General features: G+C 44.1%; 3 protein-coding genes across 3 annotated transcripts in view; 1 reads left to right on the forward strand and 2 right to left on the reverse strand.

Annotated features, from left to right (window-relative positions):
* The window catches only part of LOC143989797 (uncharacterized), a 765,658-nt gene that overhangs the window by 260,245 nt on the left and 486,371 nt on the right, over positions 1 to 19,042 (reverse strand). The window lies entirely within an intron of this gene.
* Positions 1 to 19,042, forward strand: part of LOC143989578 (uncharacterized) — a 229,597-nt gene that overhangs the window by 127,334 nt on the left and 83,221 nt on the right. The window lies entirely within an intron of this gene.
* On the reverse strand, positions 13,927 to 16,799 carry LOC143989323 (uncharacterized). Its single transcript, XM_077489409.1, has one exon. It carries the CDS (start codon positions 16,752 to 16,754, stop codon positions 15,522 to 15,524), a length of 1,233 nt encoding a protein of 410 aa, XP_077345535.1. The 5' UTR covers positions 16,755 to 16,799; the 3' UTR covers positions 13,927 to 15,521.

Here is a 19,042-nt window from a genome sequence, read left to right on the forward strand (position 1 = left end):
AGGCCACAAACTGAGGGTAACGCAAGACAACAGGTTTTTGCGTCTCCCATAGAGGGTTAGCCCAGGCCAAGGCTCTCTCAGAAAGCAAAGATATCACGAAACCTACTTTGCTTCTGTCCATGGGAAACGCCTGGGGCAGCATTTCGAAGTATATCTCAACCTGATTGAGAAACCCTCTGCATTGAACTGGATCGCTCTCAAATCACTGAGGAAGCGGAGCAGAACCAGACATACCTCTTATAGAGGTAATACTCGAGGCAGGTGCCTGCACAGAGACTGGCGCAGCAGCAGGGACAGCCTGCGACTCAGGTTGTACCAAAGCAGCCACCGTGGGGGATTCCAGGTGAGCCGTGCTATTCAGGAGCGTTTGTAACGCCAAGGCAAACTGATCCATGCGGTGATCTTGCTCATCCAATCTGGAAAAAATATTACCAACAAGTGGATTGACTGTATCTTCTGAATTCATGGCCTTCGCGTACAGTCAGAAACCATGAAACAGAATGAGACAGAAGTACAATCAAATCACACTTGTTTATTAATAAAAAATAAAAAGGTAAATAGAAAAAAGCGTAGTCAAGCATAGCCAGAGTCCAGTAGCCAGATTGGGTAGTCAGCCAGTCCAAAGTTCATTAACCAGATCAGGTAATCAGCCAAGCCAGAAGTCAGGGATCCAAGGAGAGCAGCTGCAAGCAGGAAAAGAAGCCAGGAGGGATGGCAGCAAACCAGTCTTGAAACAAACAGCAGGAGTTGGTTCCTTGTGATGTGACCAACGCAAAGGCAAAGGGAAAAGTGAGCTGGAAGGCTTTAAATAGGCAGGTCAGACGAGCATCATTGGGAATAGCTGGTAACTGTGGAAAGAGAAGAGAGCTGGCAATTAGCCGACAGCTGAGTGGCCAGCCCAGAGGAGGAAGGGCTAAGCTAGCCCTGACAGGTATACATTAGCAGCATTGGGTGGTGTTAAAAAGCACCTGGGTATCAGGGTAGTCTCCATGTGACGGCAGTGCTGGTGTATGGGGCATCAAACAGGGTAGTCTGGGAACAAATATTGAGTATATATATATATATATTAAAATAGTAATGAGTTTGGAAGTAGTATATAAACAATAAACCCAGTGTATCTGCATGTATAGTGATGATAACAGTGAGAATTGAATACGAATTATAATTTATATATATATATATATATATATGGTGGACTGATGCCTCTGGCCCACTATGTGCCATTCACCGCATGTCACTCACTGCCAGGGTTGGTAAGTGTGCTTGGCATCCTTTCTTAAGTACTATTTTTTTCTATTCCCCTCTGTATAGAGTGTGGTTTACTATATTTATATATTTCACAGGAATTTGTCGCATCTGCTCCTGATGAGTGGAGAAAAATCCACAAAACGCGTTGTAAGGATAGGGAGATTCACCCTTTACGTTTATACTCTTCTTATTATACTAGAAACTGCTTGTATATATATATATACAAGCGGCCGTTTACCACGTGATCGCTCCGTCAAATGACGGAGTGATCACTTGTAAACAAACCGGCGTCATGTTATGACGCCGGTTCCTCCCTCCCCTCTCTGTACCGATCGGTACAGCGGAGGGGAAAGAGATCGGTGTCAGCAGCGATGTGGGCTGCATCTGCAGTGCCCACATCGCTGCTCACCAAATTTAACCCCTCAATTCCCTGCCAATACTCTGCAATACCAGTGCATACTCTGCAGTACCCTGCCATTACTCTGCAGTAGGGATGAGCTTCGTGTTCGAGTCGAACGTACGTTCGACTCGAACATTGGCTGTTCGTGCGTTCGGCGAATTCCGAACGTTTTGGCCGTTCACGTCAAAATTCGAGTGACGCGCGCGCGGACCACAATGCACTGCGTTGGCGCAGTGCATTGCTGCCCGATGATTGGCCAAGCATGCACTGTGACCCCGCATGCTTGGCCAATCGCAGCGCCGGCAGCGAGGAGAGCCATGATTGGCCACAGGCATCCTGCCTGTGGCCAATCATAGCTCAGGCTGTGTAATGCACGCCCCACACTATATAAGGCCGCCTTTGAGGCGGCCTCCTATAGTGTGTTACTTAGCATCTGAAGCAGTGGGTGTTCTGTGTACCTTCAACACAGTACACACCAATCGTTTTTGGCTGATTTCCTATCTTGCTGCTGTGTAGTGGTTGTTGTCTGTGCCCTGACTGCAGTATACACCACTATATTCACCTCACCTATATAGCTAGTGATCTAGCTTTAACCACTTAACAACTGCCCAATGCCGATTAACGGCTTCAGGGCGGTTGTTTAACTCAGAGAGGCCGTTAATTAACGGCCTCCCAGAATTCTGCTCTCGCGTGCCCCGAGGTGTGCGCACTCGAGAGCATCCGTGACCGCCGGGTCCTGTGTGATCACGGTAAACGGCCGCTCATAGCGGCCGTTTACCACGTGATTGCTCCGTCACATGACGGAGTGATCACTTGGAAACAAACCGGCGTCATGTTATGACGCCTGTTCCTCCTTCCCCTCTCTGTACCGATCGGTACAGCGGAGGGGAAAGAGATCGGTGTCAGCAGCGATGTGGGCTGCATCTGCAGTGCCCACATCGCTGCTCACCGAATTTAACCCCTCAATTCCCTGCCAATACTCTGCAATACCAGTGCATACTCTGCAGTACCCTGCCATTACTCTGCAGTACCCCGCCATTACTCTGCAGTACCCCGCCATTACTCTGCAGTGCAGTACCCTGCCATTACTCTGCAGTGCAGTACCCTGCCATTACTCTGCAGTACCCTGCCATTACTCTGCAGTACCCCCCATTACTCTGCAGTACCCCCCAATACTCTGCAGTACCCGCCATTACTCTGCAGTACCCGCCATTACTCTGCAGTACCCCCAATACTCTGTAATACCCTGCCATAAATTGCCATACCCAGCCATACTCAGAGATACCCAGCCATACTCGGTGATACCCTGAAATACCCAGCCATAGACGCCCCCCACCCCTCACCGCCCTCCGGTGCTTCTACCAACTCGCCAGTACGATCAAAGCCAGAATCTTTTTTTTATTTTTTATTTCAGGCTTCCCAGCCTAGAGGTGAGGTGTGGGGTCATATTGACCCCCCAGATTTCACTGTAAAGAGGACCTGTCACCCCATATTCCTATTACAAGGGATGTTTACATTTCTTGTAATAGGAATAAAAGTGATCAAAAATATATTTTTGGGGAAAAAAATGTCAAACTAAAATAAATAAAGTAAAATGAACAATAAAAAAATAAAATAAAAATTAAAGCGCCCATGTCCCCATGTGCTCGCATGTGCCACACATGTGAGGTATCGCCGAGAATGTTAGAGCGAGAGCAATAATTCTAGTCCTAGACCTCCTCTGCAACTCAAAACATGTAACCAGTAAAAAAAAATTGAAAGCGTCGCCTATGGGGATTTTTTAAGTAGCGACGTTTGGCGCCATTCCACGGGCATGTGCAATTTTGAAGAGTGACATGTTTGATATCTATTTACTCAGCATAACTTCATCTTTCACTTTATGCAAACATTGGGCTAACTAAAAAAATGACTAATCTGCTAAATTTTATAACAGAAACGAAGAAAAATTCTTTTTTTCGCAGAATTTTCGGTCTTTTTTCTTTTATAGCACAAAAAATAAAAAACTGAGAGGTGATTAAATACCACCAAAAGAAAGCTCTATTTGTGTGAAAAAAGGACAAACATTTCCTATAGGACCAGTGTTGCATGACTGAGTAATTGTCATTCAAAATGTGAGGGCACCGAAAGCTGAAAATTGGTCTGGTTATTAAGGGTGTTTAAGTGCCCAGTGGTCAAGTGGTTAATAATAGAGCTTGCAGTCAGTAGTGTTAGGAGATAGTGCGTGCGTCTGCGTGCTCTGTACCCAGTACATACCGCTATAATATAGGGCAGGCCCCTACTTTCAAACATCCAAATTACAAACATCTCCTACTTGCAAACGCAAGGAGACAGCAGCAAGTGAGATGAAAAAAGATGGACGACAAAACAAATTATACAGGGGTGATAACCCTTCCCTATGTTTTCCAAAAAGTTTAAAAATAGTTTTTTTGACTGGAGCTACACTTTAAAAATGTACCGGTTGAAAATGACAAACAGATTCAACTTAACACAACAAACCTACACAGTCCCTGTCTTGTTTGCACCGCCTGTATACTGCTGTTCTGAGTATATAGGGCCTGGGGGCCACACGCATTTCCTTTTTTTAATATGGGTACGGGGTTCCCCTTAATATGCGTACAAGACCCAAATAGGCTGGTAATGGGCAGGGAGGGCTACCCATGCCATGTTTCTCAATGATTTTCAACCATATTGCAGGAACCAGATATAACATTAAAACCGCAAGCAGTTTTAAATGGTGTTATTTCCGTTTAATGTCATTTTGTGCAGGGACTGTTCTAAACACGGGAAACACGTGGCACTTCACAGGCATACTACAGACACCCCCAGGCACCATATTTAAAGGAATATTTCACTTTTTTTTTTCACTTTAATCGTCATTAAAATCAGTGCTCCCGCCAAAACGGCAGTTTTTAAAACTTTTTTTTGCAGTGACCCATGTCCCCTGAGGCAGGAGGCAGGTCCCCAAACCCTTTTTAGGACACTATCTTGCATATTAGCCGTTAAAATTAGCACTTTCCATTTCGAACGTTCGAGTCCCATAGACTTCAATGGGGTTCTAACGTTCGTACCGAACGCGGGGGTCGTTCGCAAGTTCTGGTGCGAACCGAACCGGGGGGTGTTCGGCTCATCCCTAGCGGGGAAGAAGAAAACTGAAACCAGAGCGATGGAGAAGATCTTATCGGTCTCTCTCTTAAAATTAGTAACCTTAATATGCCACTCCAAAAGGGTGTAGACGGAACAGATGATAGGACCCCAGATAAAGAAGGAACAACGGCCCTTAAATTTCCCCTTATTACTATGGGTACTACCCAAGTACAAATTCCCTTGCCCCTAGGCACGGTCAAGGAAATTAAGGAAACATGTCCTAAACCCAAAAAGGATCCCAAGCCAGCTGTAAATTTTCTTAAAAATATTATCAAGGGGCAAGAATGTCCGGTGAGGATTTAGAAGTCATTATATCTGCAGACCTAAAAGTCTCAACATGGGTACAGGAAAGTAAGTTGTATGAAGATGAGGAAGATTGGACTGGTTTTTTGAACAAGCTCCTAGCCTCCTGGAGGAAAGCATATAAACCAGAGATGCCCATAAATGAGTTACCTGCATGTAAACCACAAACGGGAGAAGATTTTTACTCCTTTGTGTCACGGTTGTTTAAAATTTACACATCTTGTGAAACAATTCCACAATTGTTTGTCAGTACAGTGATGAATAACGGGGACCCTAAAGTCACACAAATTATAAAATTTGTTAATTCTGAGTGGGCTACACAGGGCCCTAAAGAATTTATGGAGGATGTTAAAAAACGAGCAGCCTCTGGGGTTTTTCATACAAAGGGGGGATTATTCACACAAACCACCCTTGAAACCTCCCCTGGTATGTCTGCCATGTTTCCCGCTCTCAATGACCGACCACGGGGGTCATGCCCTCAGGCCTATGACAATCAAGGTTGTTTTAATTGTGGAGACCCTTCACACTGGAAGTCTGATTGTCCTCAAAGAAGGGGCTATAGACCACAGAGAGGCGGTCCCAGGAGAGCTGATTTCAGAGGCAGATATCAGGGGAAAGGTCAATAACACCAACAGGGATATCCGCAAGAACAAAATCTCATTCACACAGACAATGAAAGTAGAACTCCCGGTCGCCCTCCAAATCAACCTAATCGCAAATCCCTGTAGAACCACGAAACTCAGTAGATCTAATTCAGATGGACTGGCCGGGGGACAGGGATGATAATCCACATAATCCCTTCTATCCTAGACCATAGGGATGCCCGAGCATATTCCCACCTTGGTAATGCACTTTTTCTCTTCTCATTGGAAAACACTTCCACAAGTAGTTCTAAAAGTTGAAGGACATATGGTCTGTATTCTAATCGATTCAGGGGCATCAACGAGCTGTTTAAATGACCCTCGGTTTATTCATGATAATTGTACCGAGGGTTGCTCTGTGGGAATAAATGGGACTGATGTTACACACAAAATCACTGAACCTCTAGAAGTGACGGATCTAGAAGATAAATTATTGACCAAACAAGCTTTTGCCATTTTGACCGAATGCCCCCTATGTTTGATGGGCAGAGACCTCATGTCATCTTTAGGACTGACCATCAAGTTTGACCTACAAGGGGGTATGACAGCCAAAGCTAGAAGACTGGATGACAACCAACTCACTCAAACTCAACAAAATCATAAACAGAGCTTCTTATCCTACACTCAAACCATAACTCCGTAACCAAGTCCTCCTGGACAGCCACCCACCATCTTTGGCCAAACCATCTGCCCAAAGACCAAGGCGAAGAGTCTTGGGGTCATTTTGGACTCACAAATATCAATGGATGCACAAATAGGAGCAGTAGTTAGTGGTGCTCACCATCTGCTATGCCTGCTACTCAGACTAATCCCGTTCATAGGTCCTAGTTTTGGCAGCTTTCCTATGACCTCTGATATGGACCGCATTTGCATCAATTTTTGGGTTCGGACTTTAATCCCAATATATTAGAACTTAGTCGCATGGGACGCACAGGTGTATTACCAATATGGTGTGTAGGTGAGATCACATTTTGGATATATATTGTCTATATTATAAACATGTGTTTCAATGCTCTTTTTTTGATCTTTGTATGTATTTCATTGTATCTTGTAACTTTAAACTATCTTTGCCTTAATGTTAGTTAACATGAATTATACCTATGCATGTACTCAATTTATTTTGATTCATGTATGTATCTATTTCATTTACAGTTTATCCACTAGATATACCAACTACTCCTGAGGAAGCTCATTTTTGAAGCGAAACATGTTGAGTGGTATATTTTATAAGCTCCATAAACTGTATCAAAATTCTTAATCAAAGAATGTGATTAAGTGTTTTTACTTATTTTTTACATTGTTTTGTATTTCTTGTGTATAATAAAAATTAGTGTTATTTTTATGCTATTTCCTTCTGTTTGATATTGTTTCTATTATGATATATTAGCACCTTGAAAGTCCCTAAGGGTTAGATCCCTTGCCCCTGTTGTGTATTTTCGTATAACACTTGGGGATGTGGTGCTAAAAATCATCCAGGTATACCTCCTTTTTGTATATCGAATGCCCCCTATGTTTGATGGGCAGAGACCTCATGTCATCTTTAGGACTGACCATCAAGTTTGACCTACAAGGGGGTATGACAGCCAAAGCTAGAAGACTGGATGACAACCAACTCGCTCAAACTAAAACATAAACAGAGCTTCTTATCCTACACTCAAACCATAACTCCGTAACCAAGTCCTCCTGGACACCACCCACCATCTTTGGCCAAACCATCTCCCCAAAGACCAAGGCGAAGAGTCTTGGGGTCATTTTGGACTCACAAATGTCAATGGATGCACAAATAGGAGCAGTAGTTAGTGGTGCTCACCATCTGCTATGCCTGCTACGCAGACTAATCCCATTCATCCCACAGAAGGACAAAGCAGTGGTAGTTGGAACAGTCATTAATTCACGACTGGACTACGCAAACTCACTTTATATAAGATTACCCCAATATCAACTTAAGCGATTACAACTTATCCAAAACACGGCGGCAAGGCTGATAACAGGAAAAAACCCTGGGAATCAATTTCCCCTTCCCTGAGGAACCTACATTGGCTAACCGTAAAGAATCGGATCACATTCAAGACCCTCTGCCTCACTCACAAATGCGTGCATAAAGACGCTACCTAATTGAGAAAATAAATCATTACACACCAAACTGCTGTCTACGATCATCTAACAAAAATCTCCTCCTCGTTCCCAAAGCATGATACAAATCGAAGGGGATCGGAGAATCGCTGTCCAAGGACCTCGGCTATGGAGCGCTCTACCAACCAACATCCACCTGGAAGAAAACCACCAGGCATTTAGGAAAAAACTCAAGACCTTCCTCTTCTAGTTGATGACAACTAAGCTCTTCACAGCGCCTTGAGGCAATTCATTTCGTGTTGTGCTCTTTACAAATATTTTCATTCATTCAAAGCAGTTAACTGTGACTTAACTATGCCTAAATGAAGGGACTTGACATTCTACTTCATGTCCATACCGGCCCCCTTGGAGACTCACCCAATATGGGCAAAGTCCAAGACAGATGTAGGACATGTCAAATGCACACCATATGTCCCTAATTTCAAACCCAACACCTCTCCCATTTTTCAAAAACAATAGCCACTACACGCTCAAAAACTACAGGGTATACAGCCACAAATTGAAGAGTATTTACAAAGGGGAATCCTTAAACCCATCATCAGCCCCTGGAATACCCCCATAAATCCTGTTAGAAAGGCTACTGGGGAGTGGAGGATGGGGCAGGACATACGGGGATTAAACAAATCTATACAGCCCCTCCCACCTTTGGTTTCAGACATCACTGGGATCTTTGTTAACATTTCTGCCACATCCACCACTTATACGGTACTAGACTTGTCCAATGCTTTCTTTAGCATTGATGCACATGAGGATTTTCAGGAAACCTTTGCTTTCACCTGGGGCCCGGGCCAACAACTGACCTGGACGCGTCTCCCTCAGGGATATGTGGACAGTCCGGCAGCTTTTTCTATGGTTTTGAAAGTCCCATTGGATGACTGGGTGCCACCCCAGGGATCCGTCCTACTACAATATGTAGATGACCTACTGTTGTGTAGTGAGAGCAGGACACAGTGTGCAGAAGACTCTGAGAGCCTGATGATCCATCTAGCCCTCAAGGGCCACTTGGCATCTCGGAAAAAGATCCAGTGTTGCAGGGACAAGGTGGAATACCTAGGATGTATTATCTCAGGCGGGACACGACAAATGTTCTCTGAACGAGTCAAGACTCTGACCTGTCTCGGTCCCCCGAAGGATAAGGATATAGCGCTCTATTCAAAACAAACATAATATATAAAAAAGTTCATAAACAAAAATATAATGAATGGCTTCAAAATGCGATATCCTCAGATATGGTGATCACATCCAAAGGCAGAAGAAGGAATAGTCATGATCCATTTCATACGCAGAGGAGGAGAGGACCCGTCACCAACACCCAAAAACACTGACTCTTACCATAAATGTGCAGATAAAAACGCATGTAGTAAATCACCAAGGGGGAGGCAGTTTTCTATGCTGATTTCCCTTCGTCTACAGAAGCGCAATCATCTCAATGGGAGTCGTCCAATGGGAAAAGAGGATTCCTATTTCTGTTTGGTAGGCACTTCACTTCCCAGGAACTGCTTAAATCTCCAGACCAACAATCCTCCCAAAAACCATAGAAAACATAAAACAAAGTGGTCTCATTGCGCAGGTTTACTGATAAACCAACAATCTTTTATTCTCTAAAACCGTAGTTGAACTCACATTTAAGATGAGATATACAAGCATCAAATGACAATCGGCTACAGATGGAAAGAACGAATGAAGACCACTCCCGTGCTCCTTCTGATGTCACAAGGTCCCAGAATACGCCCAACGTTTCGCCACCAACGTGCGTCCTCAGGGGCATGACCGTGACAGAAGAAGGAGAGCTATAAATATAGATAACTATCAAACAATTAGTGGCCTACCTTGATTCAGGTGTCAGTCTGTGGCTGCAATGTGCAACCCATTTGAAATCACTGCCGCCCCACCATGTTACCAGCACATTCAATTTCATTCAAACAGGGGGAAGGTAAATAAGGTGACCACTTCCGGTGCGCCGTGCGTGTCAAAACACCGGACTTCCGGTCTAAAGATGTGCTCCAGCGGAAAGAAAAAACCCCAAACGAAAAGGAAAAAAAATAAAAAAAAATTGTGTCCTGCATAGGAAAAAACAAACAGACTATATTAGTCCACCCAACGAGTACCTCAGGGCATCCAGCTCCTGAGGTAACCCCGTCAGGTCACTCAGTATACCCGGAAGTGAAGTGCATCACACGGCGCACCACTTCCGGTGTATACATGCGTTCCACCTCTCAGAGCCACCGCATGGATGGCAAACTTCCAGTCCTGCGCAGAGCACTCAGCAGCGAGGGAACAATTCCCTGAATGCCAATGCGCTCAGCAGGAGTAAAACCGCCCATAAGCAAGCAGTCCACAACGAACATGCCCAATGCAACCGGCCACACAGAAGCAAACGCACAAATCTGAATGGAAAGATTTTTTTAATATATTGTTTCCAGCAATATTTGTGTTAGCAGCTATTTTTGTTTTATATAGATTTATCTTGCTTTTTAGCGCAACACATTTTTTCACTTTTCCCCGAAGGATAAGGCAGCGCTCCTTTCCTTCCTCGGCTCTATCGTCTACTGTAGGCAATGGATCCCAGACTGCTCTTTTTATGACTCAGTCCTACGTCCTGCCACTGCATTGACTGCCCCAAAACAGGTCACATATACTGAGGAAAGCCTTTAACTCTTTGTTACAGTCCTAGGCTAGAGCCCCAGCACTGGGCTTGCCAGATTAAAAAAATCCTTTGTGCTGTACTGTGTAGTCAGGGGCCCTGCATTCGCTGTGGTTCTAGCGCAAATGCACGGCACTCACTACCGTCCCGTGGCCTACATTTCAAAGAAATTACCAATTCAAGTCCAGGGCATGCCTGCCTGTTTACAAGCTGTGGCTTCTTGTGCAATGACCATAAAGGAGGCATCTAAAACTACTCTCGGCACTGACACCACTTTGTATACCACACACACTGTAGTACATCTTCTACAAAATATGTCAACTCAACACATGACAGCCCAAAGATCTAGTGGTTATGAGATGTTGTTGAACACACATGGACTTACAGTCAAATCATGCTCTGAGACTACCCCAGCAGTCAGATTGTTACACTCCTTACTTAGACTGCCCCTTGCAATCACCCCCACCCATGACTGCTCCGAAGAACTGTCAGACACAACTTCACCCAGACTGGACCTCACTGACACCCCCAACCCTGAGTTTTTAGACATTTTTGTTGATGGAATTGTTCCAGACCATCAGATGATACATACAAAACAGGGTACGCAGTAGTAACTTTGCCTGATGTAGTCATTGAAGCAAAACCGCTGATAGCTTCTTCCGCACAACAAGCTGAACTCCATGCCTTGACTAAAGCATGTCAGCTGTTTCAGGGGCAGAAAGTAAACATTTACACTGACAGTAGATTTGCTTTCGGGGTCGTACATGATTTCAGCATGATCTGAATGAATCGGGGATTTAAAACCGCAGACAACAAATTACCAACCAAAAATGGGTGGAAAACCTCCTACAGGCGTTTCATTGACCATCCAAGGTTAATGTTATAAAAGTGAAAGACCATTCTTATGACAAATCAGAAACCACCAAAGGTAACATTCTAGCAGACAGAGCAGCCAAAGCTGCAGCTAATGAGATACCTGTAGTAAAAACTCAAATGTTATTCTCAACCGTTTTCTTATCTTCTGATTTTCCCTCCACAGCATCTCTTCTACAAAGAAAAGCACAACTCGAAGACATAGATTGCTGGGCGTTCGCAGGTTTGACACACAATCTGGACGGATTGTGGTCAAACAAGGAGGGAGTCATAGGTATCCCAGAAGCTGTTGCTCCCTTAATTTTGTCATACCTTCATAATCCTGGACACATAGAAAAAAAGCCCCTTTTACAAGTGTATAACCAAAGCTTTTGTACACAGAAGGCACATTCCCTGGTCAGTCAGCTAGTGGACTCATGCCTCACCTGTGCACAAAACAATGTTCAAGGTCCAAAACATGGATTACACCCCCCCTTAGGTCCCCTGCAGGATATACAGATAGACTTCACATATATGCCAAAACAAAAGGGAAACATCAAATATCTTTGCGTGATAGTGGACAAATTTTCTTCCTGGCCGGAAATCATTCCTGTTACAGGAGAGACTGTGGGGATAGCCACTAGATGTTTAATCAATCATTGGATTAGTAGGTTCGGTTTACCCGCTACCATATACTCTGACCAGGGGCCCGCTTTTACAGCAAAACTCACCCGAGAATTAATAAAAGTTCTGGGGATACAATGGAAGCTTCACATCCCTTACCATCCCCAGAGTGCAGGAGTAATGGAAAGAATGAACAGGAACATTAAAGACAAGTTAAGGAAGGCCACACAGGGTACTATGAAAAACTGGCTTCTTTCAGATAAGGACCACCCCCCATGCCAGGACAGGACTCTCCCCTTTTGAAATCCTAATGGGTAGGCCAGCACAAAAAGCCCCTAAAATAGGTGAAGAGTCTAACTTATATTCCTTACAGGAAGAGCACGTGAAACATTTGGTAAGTAGCCTTACTGAAACCTACAACAAGGTTGCTGTCACCTTTCCTCCTCTCTCCACAGAACCAACACACCCCTTCATACCAGGGGACAAAGTGCTGATCAAGCAACTTGCAGTCCGCAAGCAACCAGGTCCCGTCTTTCAAGGTCCATTTGAAGTCCTCAAGGTCTCCAGGACAGCAATTCTGACCGACCAAAGCCTGCAATGGATCCACGCATCAAGGATAAAGATAGTGCCACAGCAGCAAGAACCAGAGATGGACCCAAAACCAGGACCAAACGAATCCAAAGAGACTCTGACCCAACCACTCTCTGCCACACCCCTCCCCCTCGGATCCGAAGAGACTCTGATCCCATCACTCCCTGCCCCTCTCCCCTCCAGCCCTACAGACCCCCTTTGTCCCACAGCCAGGCTGCTTTGTCAATTGCATTAACCATGAAGGTATTCTTATTAACTGTTTTTGGGTGTTGGCTTACATCTTCATGCGGAATGAATAGGAAAGACAGTATAGGGGTCAGGGGTAGAGCAACATTTACGGAGATGAGTTATAATTATCCCTGCTGTGCACAGACAGGAGATATAATGTCAAAAGCACAAGCTGCAGCAGTTACTGAGTATAACATCCAGAGGAGGGATGGGAAATGTAATATAGCAGCAATCATATTGTTAGCAACATACAAAGGAGAGAACAAAACATGGTGCATGCATCCCGATAGTTTAGTAGCAAAAAAACTTGTGAGTAAATTTAAAAGACAGAAGATGGAAGCCAAGGGTATTAATAGTGTAATGCAACATAGAAGATCCCACAGGCAATCTGAATACCCCCTGACACAATCACACCTAAAATTATTGCCTTTCTCAAAGGCAAGGAAAGAGATCCTAAAACCAAATTTGGACAGTGATAATAAACGGAGCTCAATTAGACCCAGAGACCTATTCAGTTCCTGATACTATCCCACATCACTTCACAATGATGCATGCTTTCGCAAGGATGCAGAATCATTCTGAATGTTGGGTATGTTCTCATATGGGCACAGGCCGACACTCAGTTCCCATGGTTGGAAGGTCCATCACCCTAGAACAGCTGCTAAATATCACCCAGCAGGTCCCTTTAGCAAATACTACTACAATTAACAAGCCCCTGTTATTTACTGGATATACCAGGAAACCCCAATTCTGCTTCTTAAATGGAGCAGGGAGAGATCTCTATAATGCCCAGTTCTGTAGAGATACTTTGGTAAATTTCACCATGTTAGATTTGTTCCTAGCTCTGAATGGTACAATAGAAGTAGAAGGACTACTTACACATAATATCCCTAACCTTGATGATCGAATATGTCCCATTATAATATATCCAAATGTGCCAGAGGGTATAACTTATCCCGAGCACTTGAATGGCTACAAGACACACATATGAACAACCCTTGGATGTGGGAAGAGGAAGATGATACCCCCTCATTAGGAGATTGGCTGTGCCTTGTAGGACTCCGATCTAAACTAAGTTCCCCCAAAATAGTACCAGCACCCCATGTTCCACATGGATGGTTTGTTGTGACTTGTGGTGTCACACCACTATTCCCTACCCCATGGACAGGAAAACAGCTGGTTGGTGTACTCTTGTAGAAATGATACCCTTCATGAGAACCACGACAGGAGATTCTCCTGTTTCAATGGTACCAGCACATGGCCACTTAGAGTTCAGGAGGCACAAAAGGGAAATTACTACCTGGTGGGATAAAGTGTTTTGCATCATTCGGTGGAGCAGGTATATACAATGCTCTCACCAAGGTGGATGAATTTGGGATGTTAGTAGATTCTTGGATGAATGAAACCGCTGTAGACATAGGATTGCTAAATGAGGAACTGAGAAATATTTTGTTTGAACAAGAAATTATTAAACAGAGACAGGAAAGAATGATGATGATCCTCACTGGACTTTGTGACGTTACAGGAGACAGAAGCCTGTGCTGCACATATATGAATAATCTGACTAAACCATCAGAGGACCTGCAGATAACTGATTACTATGAAATTATAAAGAGACACAACGATGAAAGGGCAAAATGACAGGACCGAATGAGACGTCTGGGAGACTCCTGGAATCCATTCTCTGGAGTGGGAGGTTGGTTTGGGTCGTTCTGGGATAGTATCATGAATTTCTTTAAGAAAGTAGGAATGATCCTCATCATCATACTTATCCTGGGAATTGCAATTTATGCCACCATTAAGATTGTATTCTGTCTGATGGGCAGAATTACCAAAATCAAACCTTCCACTTCAGACCCAGACACAGCCATGGCCATGTTCTACTCAGAACATAGGTGGTACTGAGAATGATTAGGAAAGTACTTCGTCCTCCATGATCAGAGGAGGGATTGTAAGGGTAGGGAGTGTTAGGGGTTAAGTCTGCGCTTACTTTTATTATACTAGAAACTGCTTGCAAAGATATATACATAAAGTTACATAGGAGAGGAGCTTCACCTGCAAAGATTTAGCAAAGATTCTTTTTAAGTGCAAGATCGCTCGGAAAACAGGATGCATTTGTGGTCAGAGCTAACATTTAGAAATTTTACAGAAATAGAACATTGTAAGGCGAAAGGAAATATTGTGGTTTTATGTTCAAATTATTATAGACAGTTTAAGGTCATAAAACATATTTCTATACATATATGTCTGGGGACCTTTTATCAAAAATTCCCCTAAAAAATTCTGCTTAATGTATGACGAACGTAAATGTGAATGTATATGATTGGTCAAAAGGCCATTATGTCTTGAATGTCTTGTATAATCCTGATTGGCTGACAATGCAATGTTTGAAGCACATAAAAGTGGTAACAGGAAATAAAGATTTTTGTATTCATGATCAAACCATCAAAGCGTATGGTTGCTTGATTTACCACCCAATCGATTGAAGAGAGCTCTCCAGTGACCACTAAAGTCCAGCTCGAGCTAATCAAGGAGGGGCACACCTTACAGAGTATATCTGAGGTGTATATCAGGGTGTGCTTCTTCCCCACATGAGAGCTGTGATGTCCAGCAACATTCATATAGAAGACATTTCCCGCACTCAAGGCACTAATATACCTCGAGGGCTGTGTGGGGTCCCTGATGTACAGGACTTCAGTGAGGAACAATTCCCTCACTCAGGACAGGAATATGACTTCTCCCCCGTGTGAGATCTCTGATGTATGGAAAGACTGGACTTCCGTGAAAAACATTTCCCGCACTCAGGACAGGAATATGGCTTCTCCCCAGTGTGAGATCTCTGATGTGTGGAAAGACAGGACTTCATTGAAAAACATTTTCCGCACTCAGGACAGGAATACGGCTTCTCTCCTATGTGAGATCTCTGATGTCTGTAAAGACTGGAGTTTTGTGAAAAACATTTCCCGCACTCAGGACAGGAATGCGGCTTCTGCCCTGTGTGAGATCTCTGATGTGTGGAAAGATTGGACTCATCTGAAAAACATTTCCCGCACTCAGAACAGGAAAACGGCTTCTCCCCGGTGTGAGATCTCTGATGTTTGGAAAGACTGGACTTCATTGAAAAACATTTCCCGCACTCAGGACAAGAATACGGCTTCACCCCTGTGTGAGATCTCTGATGTATGGAAAGATCAGACTTCACTGAAAAACATTTCCCACACTCAGGACAGGAATGCGGCTTCTGCCCTGTGTGAGATCTCTGATGTGTGGAAAGATAAGACTTATCTGAAAAACATTTCCCGCACTCAGAACAGGAATACGGCTTCTCCCCGGTGTGAGATCTCTGATGTTTGGAAAGACTGGACTTCATTGAAAAACATTTCCCGCACTCAGGACAAGAATACGGCTTCTCCCCCGTGTGAGATCTCTGATGTATGGAAAGATCGGACTTCTGTGAAAAACATTTCCCGCACTCAGGACAGGAATACGGCTTCTCCCCGGTGTGAGATCTCTGATGTATGGAAAGATCGGACTTCTGTGAAAACCATTTCCCACACTCAGGACAGAAGTACGGCTTCTCCCCCATGTGAGATCTCTGATGTGTGGAAATATCAGACTTCTGTGAAAAATATTTCCCGCATTTAGGACAGGAATACGGCTTCTCTCCTGTATGAGATCTTTTATGTTTATTAAGATGGGATTTATGACGGAAACACTTCCTGCACTCAGTACAGGAAAATCTCTTCTCTGTTGGAAGGACGGCCCTGTCCCTCACAGTCTGAGGTTCCTCAGGATAAGAAGAATACGATGGTCCATCTACACTGTGTGGTGCCGGATGGACATTTGAGGTAGTCGGGTTTTCTCCTGGACTATACTGTGTGATGTCCTCATCTTCTACTTTACAGTCTGGAGACAAAGTGAGACAATCCTCTGAGGTTTTCCTCATCTCCCGTCCATCTACTAAAATAAAAATACAAAGATTATTACTAGACATGAGCTGATGATTGGTTTCTGCTGTGCTCCAATCACATCATCAGATATAAAATGTAGGAAAATGCGTGTAACAAAAGAGAATACATATTATGTGTATATATAGCAGTGGGGGGAGGGGAGAGAGCAGAAGTCAGGACTATGTAATGTACAACATATTGTATAAGATACAACAGATAGGACTATATAGTATCAGAATGATGTAATGTACAACATAGAGTATATAGTGCAGGGGTCAGGAGTATGTAATATAGAATATAAAGTATACAGTGTAAGGGTCAGGAGTATGTAATGTAGAATATAAAGTATACAGTGTAAGGGTCAGGACTCATAATATTGGTATTCAGTAATCAGTGGAAGATGAAATGATTACATGAGACAAGTTGCAGAGGTCCCACACCGCTGCCTCCCATCTCCTGAGACTGCACTTAGTGACTTGGGTCTGAGACTATACAGACATATCCCTCCACCCGGCACAGCCAGCAGACAACACAACAAGTAATCCTGGGGGGATTGTTACATATTAGAAGAGGTCGAAAAAAGGCACAAGCCCATAAAGTACAACCTGTGTTTGTGATTATATGTCAGCATTACATTGTATATCCCTGTATGTTGCGGTCGTTCAGGTGAAACCATCGATGCCTCCTGCTGAGACCACATCCTATGGAAGGGAATTCCACATCCTTGCCGCTCTTACAGTAAATAACCCTCTACATAGTGTTACCTGGGGGACAGGTAGCAGGTACAAAGCTCCCTGGGATGAGCAGTTTCTCAGGCACAGATACCACATCCAGTGATGTAGTGACAAACAGTGCTGTGTTTTATTTGTGTTATATACAAGTCCAAATAGAAGGACTGTACAGTGTTCCAGAAAACAAATAAAGGACAAAAATAGCAAAACACAAATCCTAGCCGTGTCTTGGCTCTAACTACACACTATGCAGCCCCTACCAAAAGGCTGAACAATCCTACCGCTTGTCAGTCTCTACAAAAACTGCTTAACAGCTTTTACCAACCTTTTTCTCTTCACAGACCAACTTTGTCTGTATGTTCCAGGCAGAGAGCAAAGGCTGTCTGCTCAGGTGAGCTTAAATTAGCCTGGGGAAGAGGACCAAGACCCAAACTGGATCATGGATCAGAAATTTCTGAATGTGTACGAGAGGAGCCTGGGAGACGTATAAACCCCGAACAGGACTTTTCCTGGCTCTCTCTGGGACACTCTACTACATATCCTCCCCCCTTGTTTCAACCCCAGGGTTGGAACACCTGTGGCCCAACAGGAGTGAACAAAGGACAGGGCATCTACATTCCCCATCTCAACACCTGGCCTGTGTTTTACGGTGAAGGAGTAATCCTGTACAGCCAAAAACCACCGGTTCACCCGTCTATTAGTCTCCTTATTTTGGGCCATCCACTTCAGGGGAGCATGGTCAGTTACTAACTCAAGCTGGCGCCCTAACAAATAGTATCTGAGCGCATCCACGGCCCACTTTATGGCTAAACATTCCTTTTCAATGACTGCATACTTTTTCTCATGGTCAGTGAGCTTTCTGCTTAGGTACACCACAGGGTGTTCTTCCCCATTGTGTACCTGCTATAGTACTGCCCTGATACCAACATCAGACGCATCCGTCTGAATCAAAAAATCTTTGGAGAAATCGGGGGGAGTACAGAACTGGCTGTGCACAAAGAGCCTTCTTCAGGACTTGGAAAGCCTCATCTGCTATTGGGGACCACTTCACCATTACAGAGTCTTTACCTTTCGTCAGGTCTGTCAGAGGGGCCGCTATAGTTGCAAAATTTGGAATAAATCTTCTATAATACCCCGCAATGCCAAGAAAGGCCCTGACCTGCTTCTTGTCTGCAGGACGTGGCCACTCCTGGATGGCTTCTATTTTACTCACTTGAGGTTTTATGACACCACGGCCAATAGTGTAGCCCAAATACTTGGCTTCCTCTAGACCAATGACACATTTTTTTTGGATTTGCCGTAAAACCATCTTTGAAGAGGGAATCAAGGAAAGCCTGGACACGAGGCAAGTGAGACTGCCAGTCAGTGCTATATACCACTATGTCATCTAAATAGGCTGATGCATATTGTCAATGGGGTCTTACGGTCCTGTCCATGGCCCTCTGAGATGTTGCGGGGGCATTTTGCAACCCAAAAGGCATTTTTTTATTATTAAATGAACCCTCCGGGGTCACAAATGCAGTCTTCTCTTTGGCGCTACCAGTCAGGGGTAT

Source organism: Lithobates pipiens, unplaced genomic scaffold, assembly GCF_037356315.1.
Source record: "Lithobates pipiens isolate NorthernLeopardFrog02 unplaced genomic scaffold, aLitPip1_a1.2 Scaffold_18, whole genome shotgun sequence".
Lineage (NCBI taxonomy): Eukaryota > Metazoa > Chordata > Amphibia > Anura > Ranidae > Lithobates > Lithobates pipiens.

Bases quoted from the DNA above. Each gene is read 5' to 3' on its own strand.
- LOC143989323 (XM_077489409.1), bottom strand. From the start codon at position 16,754: ATGAGGAAAACCTCAGAGGATTGTCTCACTTTGTCTCCAGACTGTAAA.